Here is a 19,578-nt window from a genome sequence, read left to right as displayed (position 1 = left end):
CGTGGGAGAGCATGACTAAGCAGCCCTGATGTGTGTGTGTGTGTCTATATATATATATATAGGTCTTCTTCTCTCTTTTGTAAATTAAGAAAAACAGTAAATAGTGACCTGATGAAACCTTGAAACAAAACTCTCTTTCGTTCTCTAATTTTCTTCCTTACTTTTATCCTCTGCAACCTCTAGCATTTCTTTCACAGTTTTCATTAATTAGCTGGGTCGTCGTCGTCAGTTTTTTTATCAATTACTGCTACAAATCAAGTGATATTATTAGATCTATTCATTAGTCCAAAAAATTGTCTACTCTCATTATTAAATTGCTCAATCATTGATGCTGCATGCTGGTGCTGGTGCTGGTGGCCGGCCATGCCAGCTCTGCTCAGCGATCCCCTTTCTTGGAGGAAGCTCTAATAATCTGTTTCCTACAAGCTGAGTTTGAGTCTCACAGGTTTCTGATTCCAAATCTTCTGTTCAAGTATCCTCTTGGAACACACGACACGAGGATGTTATTGCACTCAAGGGTTAAGAAGAGTAAATGAGAGACATCCAACTATCCCAGTTTCCTGGTATGAAACGCTTCCTACCTTTATATATATATATTCAATTTATGGATGAAGTAATTTGTATGCTCACTGTGTTCACGTGAAAGGTTAAACAATGTAATATATGGAAAACGGCACACTTGTTCTTCTTTTTTTCATATATGAAAATGAGACATGTATTGACTAGTCTTAATACACGTTACGGGCATGCAAGTTAGATACCTCAATTAGAAAGAGAGAGAACAAAACTTGGTGCTTTATTGGAGAGAAAAAAAAAAAGAGTGTAATTAAAATAAGAGTGTTCAGAGTTGGGATATATTAATGCTATTAATATTTAACCTTGTATGACATATTTTAAAGCTTGTGAGCTGTCAGAAATAAAACCATAAGGTGTGGAAGCCGGATTAAACTTAGCTATAGCAAATAATATTTTACAAGAAAAAAGGGGTCGGATCTTACAAAGAAAAAGAGGCTAAAATAGGTGGATTACCTTGCTGCAACTCGGTGATTCATTTGCTAAAACTTGGTGCTTTATATCTTATGCAATCCAGTTTATTACCCAAGTCAATTTGCTTTGAAATTGAAAAAATCTGCCGAGGATTTATTTGGGGGGACGGCATTGAGGCTAAACGAACTCATCTTGTTAACTGGAAAACTCTTTGCCAACCAAGAGATGAGGGAGGTCTGGGGCTGAGAGGAATGCATTCTATGAACCGAGCTTTCATAATGAAGTTGGGATGGGGTATCATTAACGACAATACTAGTCTATGGGCTTCAGTTTTCAGAAGTAAGTATGTCAGATCTAGTGATAACATTCCTAAAGTACAAGCTAAACAGAAAGATTCTCCTCTTTGGAAAGCGATATGCAAGGAATGGTCTCAGGTGATTAAAGGCATTTCTTGGGATATTGGCAATGGAGAAAACGTCAAGTTCTAGGAGGATGAGTGGTTGGATGGCTTTGGTTCTCTTGCTAGATATGCGACTCAGGATCTATCTGAGGAATTGCTCAACAAGTCAGTGGCAGAAATGGTTTCCAGCAACAATCAGTGGAGATGGGATGTTTTTGCGCACCTCTTGCCAATGAATATTGTGATGACTCTAGCTAGCTATCCCCCTCCAAATAGGGAGCCGAATGAGGACCAGCTCTTTTGGAACCTTTCCATGAATGGTGAGTTCACTATTAAATCAGCTTATTTCTCTCTTATCAACTCTTGTGATAATCGGACCCATTTGAAGCCTTTATGGCGTCTTGTTTGGAGATGGAGAGGTCCTGAAAGAATTAGATCTTTCCTTTGGCTTGTTGTCCATAACAGAGTTATGACCAATGAGATTAGGTATAAAAGACATATGAGTGGTTCCCCTAATTATCATTGTGGTAGCGGTGATATTGAGACCATTTTACATGTGTTAAGGGACTGCAGATAGGCCCGGGAAATGTGGCTGAAAATCTTGAATCCCTGTGATACTGATGGTTTTTTTGCTATGGATTTACATGTATGGTTGTTGTCTAACTTGTCAAGCATAGTTAATACAAAGGAAGGTTGGTGTTGGTCAATCTTGTTTGGTGTTACTGTGTGGTTCATTTGGAAGTACAGGAATTATCGCATTTTTAGGGAGACTCCAGAAGTGGCAGGGCATCCTTTAATGGCTATTTGGGATTTGACCAAAGAGATAATGGGAGCTAGACACCATGAGGAGCTTAATACTTTGATTTCTAAGAAGATGAATGTTGTGGGATGGAAATACCCCCCTTTGAATTGGATGAAATTAAATGTAGATGGATGTAGTAAAGGCAACCCAGGTTTAGCAGCGGCAAGAGGATTAATTAGGTATTGCCTGGGCTCTTGGATTAGAGGTTTTTCTATTAATACGAGGATTTGTACTTCAGTTCGTGCTGAGTTATGGGCGGTGATTACAGGGCTAGAGTTGGCTTGGTCTTTAGGCTTTCACAAGATTATTTTGGAATAAGATTCTTTAGTTATGGTGGATCTGCTCTTGAAACAATCTGTGAGAGCTAATGCTAACTTTGTCTTAGTTAACAGAGCTCGTGAAGCTCTAAGTAAAGATTGGGTAGTCCAAGTGCAACATTTTTACAGGGAGGCGAATGCTGCTGCTGATTGGCTTGCTAACTTTGGGCTTTCCAGACATCCACTTTTTAAGGAGGGTTCGACTATTAATGACCCTTTAGAGGGCTTGTATTGGTTTTTATACTATGACTTGATTGGAACGGTGTTCCCTTGTTTAATTTAATTTTGGGCTTTAGCCCTGATTTATAACAAAAAAAAAAACTCAGTGATTCATTTTTGATCCTTAAAGTTCACAAAATAATCATCAACCCTGCCAACGAATTCACAGAGAAAAAAATCACATTAGTGTAATTTATTTCATAGAGAAGTTATTTTTAAGGCACATGCCTTGGTTTATCTCTCTTTTGTTTTAGATAACTCACCTATAAGGAATTTGTTTTATATAAAATATTTTTTAGAAGTATTTTTCTATGTTTTTTTAATATTCTATAATTAATTTTTAGATTTTGTACATTCATAAAAAGAATTTCAACTCCTAAAATATTTCACAAATAATAATAATATAAGTCAACAACCCCATCATCATTATTGTTGCCATAATCGTTACTGCCATCAAGACTATCATAGTGTCGCCACCCCACCCTCATCTTATATCTACCATCTTTTTTATTTTATCATTGTAACACATTATCATTATAATAATAATTATTATTATTATTATTATTATTATTTATTAAATATCACAAAAGCGATTGAAGTTTTTGTCTTTTAAGAATACACCAATATTGCTTGTTTCTACACACACGTATGTGTGTTAAAACTAAATTTAAAATTGATCGCTTTTAAAAAAAAATATTTCTTTTGTTAATCTAATCAATGTCAATGTGTTATTGATTTATATTTTTTTTTAAATGTACAACAAGTTATTTATAGATTTTGTTTGAAATTTTACGTCAAGTAATAGTGAAAATTGAAAACATCGACTATCAATTGTAAAAAATCATTAAATTTAGAGATAGTCAAAATGATGGTTATTCCAACGTACGGTTTCTATTTATCGTTATCATCATAACACACAGTGGCGGAGGGAGAGGGGCTGGTAGGGGCCCTGGCCCCTACAAGCAAATGCCCCTCCCTTTATATATATTTATAAATTTAATAAACACAACTTCTTGGCCCTTTTAAATTATAAATTGGCTCCCCCTAAATTTTTTTCCTTGCTCCGCCCCTGATAACACAATGCTTTTTCCACATTCCGAGCGGTTAGAATTTCTTATTTTCTAGATGTAATAGAGTTGCTCAACATGAAATTAAATTCATGTGCCCATAATTTCTTTTTTATATTAATATGGATATATAGATAGTTTGCGTGTACCTCGACTAATTTTACAGATCCTGAAATTAATGATCATGTAAACCTTCAATGACCTTAAAAAAACTCAAACTCATAATTATTTAAAAACTAACTTAAAACCTAACTAATTAAATTACCTCTCAATTAATTATCACCTATAATTGCTAACACACATTGATGGTATCCAAAACAATTCATATTTTTTTTTTCAGTTAAGAGGAGTCATAAGAGGGCATATTTGTAATTACAAACTCTTATATAGAATAAGCATCACATTTATAGTAAATACTCTCGTAATGCATAACATTCTATGCAAATCAAGCTCATTCGCTCTCGATAAATGGCTATTTTCAGTTAATGAGTCGTTGACATTTACTAACCTCTCCTCTCATAACAATACAAGGCACTACAAATAATGACAGGTTATAATTTAACTATTCTACAATTCTTCACATCCCAAAATGAACTAACATGAATTAAGTATATAAATATCTTGAGTTACTAGATAAATAATAAGTTCTCCTAATAAATATTTTAAATTTCACTATATATTTTTTCAATATATTTTCTCTCAATTTCTCTATCGTACATTAATTTCCTCTTAATGATACGTGAGAATTTGAGATAAGAAGAATTCATAGAGGGAGAGAGGAAGCTGTTATGGTGTTTTAATTCTCCATATCTTATGGAACTCATTTTGGCCATATATATATATATATATATATATATATATATATATAGCCTTACAACTGATAGGAAATAACAGAAATTAAGATCATGAATGCTGGAAAATAAAAAAAAAGACCCATTAATTATGCCACCTCTAAACTTTTTTAATAACAACTCAATAAATTAGACCAAGTCTTATATAACTAACTCATCAAATCAAGACTAACAAACTAGAACAAGTCACACGATATCTTTATTCTTGCTCTTGTGCTTCTGCCTTGCAAGACTTTGCTTAGCTTGCATGTCTTGCATGTTCTATTTTAAATAGCTTAATCCCAGCTGTGGGATTAGATGATGCCCTCGGTATCACTAGTGGCTGCTACTGCTAGGGTGTGTTTGCTGTAGCTGGTTTCTTTCCTTAATCAGTCTAGCCACTCCTATTGTATCAGCTGAGTTATTGGGTTGTTTGATTTTGACATCCAGACAAATGTCATCTTGAAACTCTGCAATAAAACAACCAATTAAGAAACTATCGAGCAAGCAATCAACTTGGTGGGAGAGCCTTTCAAAAGCTTCTTGGTAAGCTATAGTTTTTTGTATAAGACGAGCCAGAGATTCTGATGGGTTGTCATAGTCGATTGGATCAAATCGGAAGTTGCGTAGCCTTAGTGAATTCATCCCATGTGAGTGGTCCATGAGATTTTGAATTCATCCCTTGGTGAACTCAAAGTATTGTTCTGCCTTGTAGATCTACCCAGTTAAATCATCTCCATTGAAATTTTAAGAAGGATTAACTTGAGGTGTTGATGGGAATGGTTAGTAAAAGGATTCAATTGAGTTGTATTTTAGTGCAAAGACTCTGACATGAGCAAAAAGATTGATTTCAGAGGTGCTAGTGTTTGGGATGCGTGTGGTTCAGAGAGCTTGAAGCTCTGTCAGCACTGCTTGTAAGGCAACCTTCACCTTATCAAAGCTTGATTTATGTCGTGCCAAGATTTTATTAACTTCATTGTTGAACTCCATATTTGTTTTGCCATGAGTGTCCATGATTGGAACTAGGCACTGATGCCACTGTTACATGAGAATTTAAGATGATAATAATAATAATAATAAGAAGAAGAAGAAGAATTAATAGATGGAGAAAGGAAGCTTTTCTGGTGATTTAATTCTCCATGTCTTATTGAACTCATTTTGGCCATATATATAGCCTTCCACTTGATAGGAAATAACAAAAAGATTAAGAATGCTGGAAAATAAGAAAAAGATCCATCATGCCACCTCTAAGCTTACTTAATAACAACGCAACAAATTAGACCAAATCTTATATAACTAGCTCAACAAATCAAGACTAACAAACTAACCAAGTCACACGATGTCTTCAAGCCCAGGTTTTTCATGACTCCATCACACACACAGAGGAGCCAGGACAAAAAGGCGAGTGTGTGGTAAGGAATAAAGGGCAACCTCATCCAAGCATTGCCCTTTAATCTTAGCTGGTGAAATTGTTTCATGTCCTTGGTGCAGTCAGGGTTAAGGATTTGATTGGATCTATCTAAACTCTAAATGACGAGGCAAGTAGATGAGAGGCCATGTGTAATACGCATAAACAATTTATTTACATGCTTCTAAAGAGCCTATAATTGCAGATTAGATCCATAACTGCGGGAACAGATTTCAAATCCATGATTAACAATACATGTGTGTGTATCTACGTACATGATACGTCCAGCATATACACTACTTAAAAAAAAAAAAAAACCACAGAGTTTAGACCCTCAATGCAATGTCTAGTGGGGTCCCATGGAACTGAACTAATGATGATGTGTCTCGATTGAGACTTTTTTTGAGGATGAAGCCAATGTGTTGGTTGATCGGTTGAAGAGAATGTATGATGCGTGAGTTTCAATCTCAGAGTTTTGAAAGTTGAAAACTGTTGATTTACGTGGTTTCAAATGGATAACATAAAAGTGAGAGTAAGTTGCCTGACTGCGAGATCACTGTCTTCTCAACGTCACTTGCTGATATCGTTATCAGATTCACGGCACTTCTGGCTGGCTTCCATTCTCTAGAGCCCTTGTTTTTCATTCTAAATCTCTGCTTTCGATTTAAAAGGGTCCAAATTTGAAATGGTCCTATGTCTATTCTATGGGCTCGATGTTTGTCTAACCCAGCAGTAAATGCTTGCTTGGGTCCTCAAGAACTCTACTGGCAAGTCGAAATCTTGGCCACAAATGCAACATTTTCCGAACAAAATCAATTCGGTCGGGTAAGAGATTAGTTGAGCTGTGTAAGAAAAACTCAACGCATTCAGGTAGTTGAAACAAAGAATGTGATCATCGCATACCAAACTCAATGTGACAGAGCCCAAAAAAAAAAAACGATGGCAGGTATCTTCTTTACATGCCATGGCACCTACTAATTGTGCAGAAACCAAAAGCAATACCATGGCTCGAGGGCAGGGCATAAGGACTCTAAAATCATCATTTACTGGCCACATTTTGTTGAAACAGATCGAGGGTGGATGGTGTTAAACCCTTTTTTTGGGTCCACTTGAAAGCAATGTCGAATAAATAGACAAGGCCCATGATAATGTGTGCCTGGATATCCACCTTGTACAAAGGAAAGCAACTACCAGGGGACAAAGTTGACGGGCCTTCCAATGTCTCCCGTGTCGAAACACTGCATAGCTGCATCTGCTATGGGTAACGAGCATGGTCCCATATTCGATGGCATCGGGTCCCGTTGTCAGATTAAACAATCTGGTTGATGGCTCGAAGCTCTGTTGCAGGAGGGAAGCAGTCATTGTCTAGCCTGGAATTTCAACTCTCGCTGTGAACATTCGCTATCTAGCAAGTCTCTAAACCTAGCTTCCTGTTTGAGTTGCGCTTGCTTCTTGTACAAATAACTGAGATTAAATACCCACCCAAAAATAATGATTATAAATTGAATAATTGCATCGTCGGCAAGCGTTTGACATTTCATTTCCTAGCAAATTCTACAATGCTCCTTCGGATTATTCCGAAAGCAATTGAATTATTTTCGAATTGTTTACACATTTTCAACACAGATCTTACAAAGATTTTGAATCAACACACGAAAACTCGCTCGCAAGTTATGGATATTTTTTTATACAAGATATTGCATTTTTCACTATTTCTCGAATAGATATTTCGACACCCCTTGTACAGTTTTTCAAGCCATGACCGAATGGATCGTGATAACGAATTTCTCAAGCCATGACCGAATGCTATAAAACATGAATAAACAAATAACGAATTTCTCAACTAATACACTCAAATAGCAGATCTTTGATATTACCAAACTCCCATGGCTTATAATTTTCCCACAATCGTGACTGTGTTCACTGTGTTTATCATTTCTCGACCGAATGTTTCTAGTCGTCGCCGAATGTGTTAACTTCTAGTCATGCCATGATCCAAAAACACCACAGATGCCATCGACCAGTTTAAAAATTTGAATTCAGGCGAGGGATCTTGGCCCCATTGGTATTACTGTGGCGCTCCTTCCTTAAACCAATACAGTACACCTCGTATAACTCCGGTGGCATGTAAAACTCACGATTTTTCTCTTATGAACATTAATGTTTACCAGATGGGTCCCTGGCCCCCACTCTTCCTTGTCCACTGATTCTGTTGGCGAGAGATGCCCCTCTGGAAAACGTAATATACAAAAATCGCCTCCATTGGCCTCCAAATTTACAAGCCAGCCAATCTTTGCCAACAAGTTTTTGAATAAACTGTAGCTGCTCCTATTGGACCTTCACGAATTACTAAATGACGTTAACTGATCTGAAGTGCTAAAAAACCATATAATAGGAGTGACAATGATTCAAAGAAATAAAGAATGTCCATGCGGGAAAATTATGTTAAATAAACACAAATAATTGGATATTCGAACATATTAATGATTTTGTGTCTAAAATGCTAAACCAAGGAGGAGCGATGATGCATTTTTATTTTCTCTTATGGTTCGAATATCCCTCCTCATCCCGCATTTATTCAGTAGAAATCGTTTTTGCGTAATTTTTCTTTAGATTACAGCGATACGAGAGATGAAACTAACTTGATGGCTACACGAGCCAAATATAGAAGGAATAAATGAAGTAGTGTTGGGAGAAGAGAGAGTCGATTTTCGCTCTATTGCTTGAGCGACCTGTGCGACCTGCCTGCTTAAAATAGGGCAGAAGCAGCCGTCTGTAAGATATTTGGGGCTATATATGAAGAGCTAAAATCCAAGACTGGCAGGTGGAAATAACTTGTGTTTCTGGCAAGAAACGTCTGCCATTTTCGGTGCATTCACGTGGTATTGTAAGCTTTCTCCGTAGAAAGCAATAGCAGTTTCTGGCGATCCAATACTTCTGGATAAATCCCACTTAACAATTTTTCTAGTCCAAGCTCTATTTACCTACCCAAATAAAACGTGTATGCTAATGGGAAAGTTGTGTTAAAATATTGACAGCTGCGTATTAAATGTTATTTAAGCAATCCTATGAGCCTTCGAGGGGGCATCGATCCGAGCGAATGTATTAGGTGATATGTTACATTGACACTCACGTTCGACCTGGCTAAGACAAATGATGTGGGATTCGGTTGAAATTCATGAGAATTTCTTGATTTAATTTGTGCTCTACGTAAAGGCCTCATTGGCCATGGTCAACAGAAAGTTTGTTGAAACTTGTAACCAACCTCGGATGGCATCCCCAGGTTGTCTCAACCAAGTTCGACAGTACCATTCTGAATCTTTGTTCCAGATTAAGGAACTTCGAAACAAAGAGATTCCTAAGTTTTCCAGTCCTAATGATTTTCTCGAGATGGAGACTTGGGTTCGAAAGGGTTCTGTGCTCATTTTTTGCACTGCAAGCTCCCACTAACAAGCATGTTCTGCAGTGACTCGAATGGTTCGTTGACTTTCAAGCTTCATTTTTCTTTGACTTCCATGCACGATCGATGCTCGCTCTAATAATTCCTCCCGCTAGACTGCTAGTTAGCCAGAGTGCTAATTTATTGCTAATTAATCAATTAACATACAAACTTTGACCAAAGGCTGGAGATCTTGGTGATAGCACCGAGTTGAATATGGTAATGTTTAGTTTATAAATATGAAAATAAAATTTGTCCAATTTATTCTATCAAGAACAGACACCGTGGATGCACAAACCAGGATAAAATCTATAATTGTATCTCTAAGAAAGTTGATAATTGAATATAAGGCGTCACGAGTGTCTTGGATGAATTGAATATCTCATTCCATGCCCAAGGAGGGGGCATAATCCCAAAGTAGTTGACATAATCTTTTCATATTCTACAGTCACAATACATGCTTTGCTATGACGCATACCAGAATATAGAATACAAGGATTGTTACTATTCATAATCTTTCGAGATCAAGAACACGTAAATATAAAAAGAATTTTACAATATTTAATTTTATTATTGTTTGACTTGGTCTTACTATAATAAACCATGCACATGCTTCGTTAATCATGACTTCTCTCGAGAGTTTACTAGTATATCGTATAAACAACTTCACTTTACATTCATATAGGTGATTTTACTGAAAACTAAACATTATTTATACAAAATATAAAATTCATTGAGAATTTTTTAGTTTAATAATTTTTTTTAATTGTAGACTAGTGCTATTCTCAAATTACTGAAATAAGACTTATTTTATAACGCTATAAAATCACAAATAACTTTGTTATAATTCAAAACACTCAAGAGTTAATAACATCATCAATATTAAAAGATTTTTAAAATACTTGATTTTATTCCTTTATATTTTTTACTTTATCAAAAAACTATTATAATCTTTTATAAAAATAAAAAAAAAAACTCTAATAATACTGAATAAAAAAATAAAGTAGAAAAAAATATTATATTCAAATAAAAAATCTAAAAAAACATCATCATAATAATAAAAACAAAAAAAATAAAATTAATTAATAAAAATATCTATTTTTTGTAATAAAAAAATTCTGCATCACCATCCCATGATCCATGATGCGACGAAGTTTGGCATTGATCAAATATAAAAGCATGCATTATTATATGCATCCAATCTTGTTCTACAAGGGAAGAGAAAAAACAGACCAGTAGTTAGCTGAAAGAAATAACCAGAAAACAAACAAGTTGCAATCACGCCATTAATCCACTTCTTGTAATCTCTCCTCCTAATTTCATATCAAAGTATGAATGCACCTTTTAATACAAAATTAAATCGTGTCCTTTTCAACTTAGAGTGTTTTAAAAAAATAAATTTTTAGAAATGGTTTGGAATGCGGTTGAAACCGCGTTTTTATAAAATTTAAAAAATTATTTTTTTTGTTAAAATTTAATACGGTTTGTATATTTTAAATCGTTTTGATATACTGATGTCAAAAATAATTTTTAAAAAATAAAAAAAAAAATATTATTGACATGTATTTCAGCACGAAAAGTTATTTAAAAAGTAACTAGTATCAAACTGTCAAACATACTCTTAATAGATTAGATTTAAGGTGTTTTTGTTTTTGCTTTGTATTTTTTTAAAATGAAATTTATTTTTATTTTAAATTTATTTTTTATATTTTAAAGATTATTTGGATGTGCTATATGAAAATAAATTTTAAAAAATATATATATTTGATGATCTTTTAAAAAAATAATTTAAAAATAAAACACTAATTTCTTTAACTTTTATACAATTTGATATTCGTATAGCTATTTTCCATTAAAGTATATATAGGAAAAAAAAAAATATATTTATACTATTTAAAATGCAATTTAGCTCTTCAAAATGTCATCAGTGGCATTATCGTGATAAAACCCTTTACCCAGCCCAAACGTTATCGGCTAATCACTTAACGTCTCTCTCCTTTGCCTTTCACTTTTTCTAGTCTGTATCCGTTAAAACACCACACTGTCGTCTTCTATCCTCACTCTCTCTCTGTCTCTCTCCCCTCTCTCCTCTCTCTTACAGCACCAAGCAGTAAACTCTCAAATTTTCCTCAATTTTCTCAGCAACCAAACACCAACGTTTTCATTCTTTAACATTCCCGATAAATTTTAAATCAATGTCGGATTTCGACACTGAAACAAAAACCAACACCACCACCACCAACTACAATCTCCCTCACAAGCTAACCTCAACAATGCCATTTTTTAATCTTAAACTCTATGTTTTAATTGCAATTCTCTTAATATGCCTCCTCTTAGTTTCATTTTTAATATTTCTCTGTGTTCACTTACGCCGCGCCTCTAGAAAACGCAACAAGATGCGAGTGAAACACAGTTCGGGATCTATCCCTTTAGTGTCTAAAGAAATTGTGGAGATTAAAGATTTGGATTTTAAGGAAAACAAAGAGAGAGACGAGGGCAATGTCGTGAATCTGGGTTTTATAAAGATGGAGAATGGTGGTGGTGGTGATGTGGAGATGGGAAAGAAGAGTGGAGAGAGCAGCAGTAGCATTAGTGACGACATTTCGTCGGTGGAGGAAAATATAGGGTGGGGTCGATGGTATAGTTTGAAAGAGCTCGAGATTGCGACACGTGGATTTGCTGAAGAAAATGTGATCGGTGAAGGAGGGTATGGTGTTGTCTACAGAGGAGTTTTGCAAGATGGGTCTGTCGTTGCTGTCAAGAATTTACTTAATAATAAGTGAGTTTTCAGTTTTGTTTTAATTAGTTTTAAGGTTCTGTGTGTTTTGCTCTAATTGTTATAGTTTTTGTTTTCCTTTTTGTTTTTTACTGTTTTGTTTATGATGGCAATTAAAGTTTTGGTCTTTTAATTATGGGATTAAAGTAGAGGGTTACTTTGTTCCTTTATTCTTTTTCATTTTAATTGTTTAATGCTTTGTTCTTCTTCCTTAACACTATCCCCATACCTTTGAGCTTAGGTGGGTTTTTTTTGTTTGACCTTTCTCTTTCTGTCCCCCTTTGATTTATGAATGGGAAGGCTTTATTTTCTTTTTGAAATGTCGAAGGATTGATCTCATTAATCTATTTTTTTAGCTTTTAATTCTCTTTCTTTTTTACTGAATTTTCACTGGATTTTGGAGTGCAAAAGCGATGTCCCCCCACTGTTGGGAAAATTGGAAATATAAGAAATCCTGAAAATGGTACATGGTTTGTAATGAAATCAATGTTTAAATACACACTATTGCTCTGATTCGTTACAGAGGGCTTTTGAGTTTTCTTTTACGTATTATTGTTACAAGGTTATGAAAATTCTCTTCAAAAGCTCAAGTCTTTGAATATATGTGCACTACAATATTTATCTGGATGGAGTTAATATGCTGCGAACTTTATATTTCTAGGGGTCAGGCGGAGAAGGAGTTTAAGGTAGAAGTTGAAGCAATTGGAAAAGTAAGACATAAGAACTTGGTGCGCCTAATTGGGTATTGCGCCGATGGTGCTAGCAGGTATTTGTCATATCCATTCCAACCCGTTTATGACAAGTTGAAGGAATGAAATACCTCTTGTTCTTTTGCCTTTTGCTCATTTGAACTGTTACTGGCCTTGCAGGATGCTTGTTTATGAATATGTTGACAATGGAAATTTGGAGCAATGGTTACATGGTGATGTAGGTCCTGTTAGTCCTATGACCTGGGATATCCGAATGAATATTGCAATCGGGACAGCAAAAGGGTGTGATACTCTATGCTCTAGTTTCATGTGTATTAATCTTCTTGCCGGTGATTAATTGGTGAAAAATGAACCTAATTACTAACCGTTCTTTCATGGTTAATTCATTTTAATCAGTTGCATCTCTTCATACCTAAGCGCCTGTAAAGTGTTCTTTCATGCTTAATGTATTTTAATCAGTTGTGTCTCTTCTTTATCTAAGCACTTATAAAGTTCAGACCACAGAATTGCAGTCATTTTTATCATTGTTGAAATTTATCGAGCTGGAATACACATTTAAGTCTAAATGACTGGGTTTCTAATATTGGTTTTTTCCTGAGAGAAGGTTCAGAAATTGTAGTGATTGTGAACTGACAAGAACATCAGAGCTCAGACTTTAATCTCTATAAGCTCTATTGTTTTATTTTTTCCTATTGAAAGATGCTTGTGATTTTTGTGTTTAATTTTTATGGTTCCTCCCTATGCTGCAGGCTGGCCTATTTACATGAAGGTTTAGAACCTAAAGTTGTTCATCGAGATGTAAAATCCAGTAACATACTTCTGGATAGAAAATGGAATCCCAAGGTCTCAGACTTTGGATTGGCCAAACTCCTGGGTTCTGAAGCAAGCTATGTGACCACACGTGTTATGGGGACATTTGGGTGCGTATCTTTTCAAATATTAAAGCTATAAATTTCAAATTAACTTAAATGTGGATGACTTTCATGTGTTCACTTTACACTTACACCTCTCTTTATTGTCATCTGCTTCAGATATGTATCACCTGATTATGCAAGTACAGGCATGCTTAATGAGGGGAGTGATGTATACAGTTTTGGTGTTCTTCTTATGGAGATGATTACTGGAAGGAGTCCCATTGATTACTCCAGACCAGCCGGAGAGGTAAAAATTAATCCCCCCCCTCCCTCCAGCATCTGTATTAAAGATTATATTAACTATCATACTCTGCCTCTATGGAATTTTGTCAGATGAACTTGGTTGATTGGTTCAAAGGAATGGTAGCAAGCCGTCGTGGAGAGGAGCTTGTAGATCCCCTCATTGAAGTTCAACCTGCTCCAAGGTCTTTGAAACGAACATTGCTGGTTTGCCTCCGATGTATAGATTTGGATGCCAGTAAGCGACCAAAAATGGGGCAAATTGTTCATATGCTTGAGGCAGATGACTTTCCTTTCCGTGCGGTAAGCCCCCCCCATGCATGCTATTTTCCATGCATCATTTTCATCTAAACAGCTTGATGAGTATGCTTTAACCAATTCTAAGATGTTATATCCAACCAATGTTGCTTGTAATTAAATGAACACTCTGTATTGCTTACATAAGCAATACAGTTAGCATATTCTGCAGATTAGATTTTGCCAGCCTAAATGGCAAATAAATCATCGAGATTCTAGAAATTTAGATTGGCTAAACATATTAATTTGCCAACAAGAAATTGCAAGAATTTCCAAATTTTTTTTTTCCTTGAACTGCTTCAAGTAGCTATTTCTTTGTGCAGGAACTTCGAACAGTTCGCGAGAAAGATCCTCCTCCCTCCCATGCTGTTATCTCCAACAAACTTCAACATCCAACCAAGCATGCTGGCAGTGGTGCTGATGTTGAGATGTCAAGGCGAAGATGATTGTTCACAATCTGAAGCTTATTGTGCTGGATTCAGATTATTTTGTAGCATAATTTTCCACATGTATACGAAAGAAGTGATTACATCTTCAATGTGAATATATCATATTTACACGTTTTCTCCTCCACCTTCTGGGTCGTCCATGTCCGCTGATAAATTGAGGCAAGTTCCATTTAAGTGAGCGTTGTAAATACTGACTCGGATTCGAATTTGTTAAAAAAAATATGAATGGCATCTTGGAATGGGTGAGGAGGGATGATTTAGCTCAACCGTGGCATGTTCTTAACTCGCCTGGGTCCTTTAGATTCAATTAGAGATTATCGACTTCGCTAATTATGTTAAAATCCTTAATGCGGACATTAATCTTCAAATTACTTGCGCTGGAAGATGCATCTGAGTCGAGGAATCTGAGGATTGTGAACTTGGTCCGGTGCAAAACCTGATGCCCCCAAGCTGAACCTGTCAGCAGTGTCTCAATTGCCAAATCCCATGCTTAGAGAATGAAACCATCACGGTTATTTGTTGATAAAATTTATCACAAGTTGACCTGTAAGAAGTTAATATTTATTTAATAAGTAAAAATTAGACTTATAAAAATTAGAAAAATTAAATCATATAATTTTAAAAACGAGTTAATAAACATCATCGTGACTTTTAGAATTAGCTTGACTCAATAGTTATAAGAAAATTATTATTACTTTTTACAATAGTTACAAATATTAAAAAAAAAAAAAAAACTCATTTAACAAAAACAATTTTATATCATTTCTATTCTTGCCTACATTTTTTATTTTCTATAGTTACATTTTGTAATTCTAATTCTAAAATAATAAATTACATTAAATTTAAAAATATTATTAAATTAGATCTTATTAATTTTTTAAAAAGAAAAAAGACATTTAGCCTGTAGTCTTATTTTATATTTGAGATCATTAGATTAAATTATTTATTTTGTTTAAGAAACTCTTCCTATTAAAGAAAACCTATGTTAAAAGATATCATAAATTTTTTATGTATATATTTTTTATACTTTCTATATATTTATTAAAAAGATATATAATTATATTACAATTTACACGTAGATAAACATCAAACTAGATATGATAAATGTTTAAAAATGTGAAAAATCTTGAGTTTCATGGAGTCCATTGTGTGTTTCTTTTTGAAATTCAAGTTTTCATTTAACATGAAACTTTACTAATTGGGAGCTTGTTATGATGGAATAATTAAATTGTCACTTGATTCTTGTTTATTTCTTATTATTAAGTGATTTTCTCCTAAAATTTTGTTCTGATTCATATTATTTTTATCTCATGTTTATTTAGATTATTCATTAATTATAACATTATTAACTTTTTTTATTTGAATTTTATAAATGTAGTTATCAATATATAATTAATTAAAAAAATTGTACTTATAATTTTATAATTCAAATTTACATTATATTTTCCATGTCGTGTTCCCTGTCACCATCATCATGGTAGCAATTCTGTTGTTTTCATCCTTTTCTGGCAGTCACCGTGTTGTATTTTTTATGGTTGTTGTCAAGTCGACAGAGCTGCAATTGCCCACTTCTGCTACAAGAAACCGCGCCGCGGTAATTTGCGCGTGCTGCAATGGTCCATGGGCGGTGCTGAATCGGAGTTGCAGTGGGATTCAAATTGGAACCAGGCCGAAGGTGGTCTTCATGCTGTGAGCCCAGACAAAGAACAAAAGGCAGATCTAATCTACCATAGAAACTCATTTCTTCAACCCAGAAACTCAGCGTTTAGTGGGTAAGTGGATTGGACATGGCGAGACTTGACGGGACATGATTATCTGTGAGAGAAACTGGGATACAGAGATCCCATTTTACAATGAATTTGTCGTGATTCTATTCTCAGGTACCGTGTGCTGCATTGTAGCAGATGTCTGTAATTTTATCCTCTCTCTCTCTCTCTCTCTATACATATATATATATATATATACATACATATATATATATAATATATATATATAAAGTAGTCTCCATCATCTTTAGACTGTTCCCTAGGTCAGCAAATGTTGTTTCTCTTGGTTCTTGCGTTGGAATATTTGGTATTTATCACTGTTAACAAATCTTGTCCCTCCACGCTGTAAGCATTGTTAGCATTCCCTCTTAAGACACAAAAGAAATCAATGGCTCCCGCGTGCGGAGTGGACAAACCAATTATAGCCAGCGGCAATGATGATGTTTCCATGTCCTCTGTCAAACGGCCGATTAAGTTTTCAAACATGGAAAAAAAATACCTTTACACTTTCATCCATGCAGGATTACAATTAATAAGTTTAGCTTTCAACAAATTTAATTTTAAAAGATAAAATTAAAAAATAAATATAATTAAAAAAATTAAAAAAGGATAAAAAAGCAAAAAGAATAGAAATAAAATTTAACAAAAAAAAGTGCGAGGATAAAATTTGAAAAAAAATAATCCCAAAAAAATGAATAGCAATTAAAAAAATAAAACTAAATTTGAAGAAATTAAAAAAATATATAAGGGGTGAAATAAAAAAAACATCTATAATTTAATAGATAATTTATAGATTAAAAAATAATAAGAGTAAGATTAAAAAAAATATAGGAGGTCAACTCAATAGAAGGCAAACCACAAAAATACAAAACAAAACCAAAAAAAAAAGAAGGATAAAAAAGAAGAAAATATCATAAATAAATCAGACAAACCTCCTAAACATGATCTAGCCTCTAAAAATTGCAATCCATGAAATCTTGGATCTAGATTCATCCAAGAAGCTCAATCATCAACTAATTTAATTTTGAAGAATGAAATTGGTGAAAATATTATTAAAAAAACTTGCAGAAGCAAAGAAAAGAACAGAAAAAAATAGGATAAAATTTGATAGAAGAAAAACATTAGAGGTTGAGATTAAGATTTTTTTTTTAAAAAAAATGAATAAAAAATAACAATTAAAATAATTAGAATCAAATTTGAAAGATAAAAAAAAAACAATGAAGGAGGTTAAATTAAAAAAATAAAAAAAACATTATAATTTCATAGATTATTATAGATTAAAAAATAATAGGGTAAAATAAAAAAATAAAAAAAAATAGTAGGCAAACCATATAAAATTATAGAACAACATAAACGAATAAAAAAATCACATTAAAAAAGTAAAATAAAAAAACAAGCGAGCTTAGACGAACCTCTTAAATCTTGTTTAACCTTTAAAACTCACAACTTGAGAAATCTTGGACCCCACTTTACCTAAGAATTTTAATTATCAACCAATTTATTTTTGAAATATGAAATCAGTAAAGAAATATCAATAAAAAAAGCATCCAAATGCAAAAAAAATAGCAATAAAAAATGAGGATACAATTTGATAGAAAAGGAATCCAAGGATGAAATTTGAAAAAAAAAATAATTAAAAATGATGTAAAAGCAAAATGAGTAGCAATTAAAAGAATAAGAGCCAAATTTTAAGAGATTAAAAAATCTTAGTATGTGAAATTAAAAAAAATATTTGTAATTGATGGACTATTTATTTACTTAAAATGATAGGGTGAAATAAAAAAAAATTTGTGATTTAAAAAGATAATCTATAGATTAAAAAATAGTAGGAGTGAAATTAAAAATTATTTATAATTCCATAGCTTATTCTAAAATATATATAAAAAATACTAATAAAAAGCATTGAGACCAAATGTTAAAGGAAAAAACAATTGAAGGGGTTATTATGAACTTCTATAAAAGTTGGTACAAAATTCAAGGAGGGGAGAGAGAATAAGAAGAGAAAATATAGTGTCGTCAATGCCATACTAGCATTTAGGCTCCGTTTGTTTGCAAGAAAGTGGTTTTCTTTTGGAAAGTGAATTCCGGAAAAGTATTTTCCGATGTTTGGTAGTGTATGGGAAATGAACTGGAAAACACTTTCCAGTGTTTGGTTGTGTTAATGAAAAATGAACTGTAAAATAATTTATTAATGAATTAAATTTTTTTTCAAGTTTATCTAATATATATAAAATATTTAATCACTTACAATTGTCAACCCAATTTTTGACCTTTTTTATTTTTATTATTTAAAAAAAAAAGATGATGAAAAATAAAAATAAAATAAATGAAGGATGAATTAAAATTTGGGTTAAGGGCAACATGATGGAAGTTTAAAGATTTGATTAAACTCTTGACTAGTTTAATTAATTAAATCAAGGGTTTAATTGGAGAATTGATTTAATTAAATTTTAGATTATTTCAATTAATGAAATCAAGAGTTTAATTGAAGAATTAATGAGTTTGAGGACTTAATTAAACTTTAATTTTATCAAAAACCTAGGAATTAAATCAAATAAACCAACTGTAATTCTCTGCTACAGTAGCAAGTGAATTAATTCATTGTGCAGCGGCAGGCGTGCGCCACGCACGTCAAAAGAAAAGTGTTTTCCTTTCATTAACAGAAGGAAAACACTTTCATTTCCAAGCGTTAATTTCTTAAGTTTGACTGGAATTTAGATTCCGTTGCCTGCTTTTCCAAATGGCTACCAAACATGGGAAAACAGGGAAAGTGAATTCCCGAAATCTGTTTTCCTGCAAACAAACACACCATTAGAGGGCTTTGAGATCTTCCAAGCTTCATCCTTAATGGTGATGTTCGGTGGTTGAATGTCCCCACATGCACCACTTGAACGGAACGAGGATCATCCACATGTCGGGGCGTGAAAGCCCCAATAAATAAAAACATGTATTTTTTG

General features: G+C 33.6%; 1 protein-coding gene across 1 annotated transcript; it reads left to right on the top strand.

Moving 5' to 3' along the window:
- The first annotated feature begins 11,494 nt into the window (after positions 1–11,494).
- On the top strand, positions 11,495–14,979 carry LOC118039763 (probable receptor-like serine/threonine-protein kinase At4g34500). Its single transcript, XM_035046557.2, has 7 exons — positions 11,495–12,248; positions 12,907–13,011; positions 13,115–13,237; positions 13,705–13,875; positions 13,987–14,116; positions 14,203–14,412; positions 14,730–14,979. Exons 1-7 carry the CDS (start codon positions 11,665–11,667, stop codon positions 14,850–14,852), a joined length of 1,446 nt encoding a protein of 481 aa, XP_034902448.1. The 5' UTR covers positions 11,495–11,664; the 3' UTR covers positions 14,853–14,979.
- The last annotated feature ends 4,599 nt before the right edge of the window (positions 14,980–19,578 follow it).

Source organism: Populus alba, chromosome 4, assembly GCF_005239225.2.
Source record: "Populus alba chromosome 4, ASM523922v2, whole genome shotgun sequence".
NCBI classification, from domain to species: domain Eukaryota; kingdom Viridiplantae; phylum Streptophyta; class Magnoliopsida; order Malpighiales; family Salicaceae; genus Populus; species Populus alba.
Note: the sequence above shows the minus strand (reverse complement) of the source record. Positions and strands in the feature narration are given on the sequence as shown.

Coding starts and splice junctions, on each gene's coding strand:
- LOC118039763 (XM_035046557.2), top strand. CDS start 11,665: ATGTCGGATTTCGACACTGAAACAAAAACCAACACCACCACCACCAAC. Junction 13,012..13,114: donor TGCGCCGATGGTGCTAGCAG/GTATTTGTCATA, acceptor CTGGCCTTGCAG/GATGCTTGTTTATGAATATG. Junction 14,117..14,202: donor ACTCCAGACCAGCCGGAGAG/GTAAAAATTAAT, acceptor GAATTTTGTCAG/ATGAACTTGGTTGATTGGTT.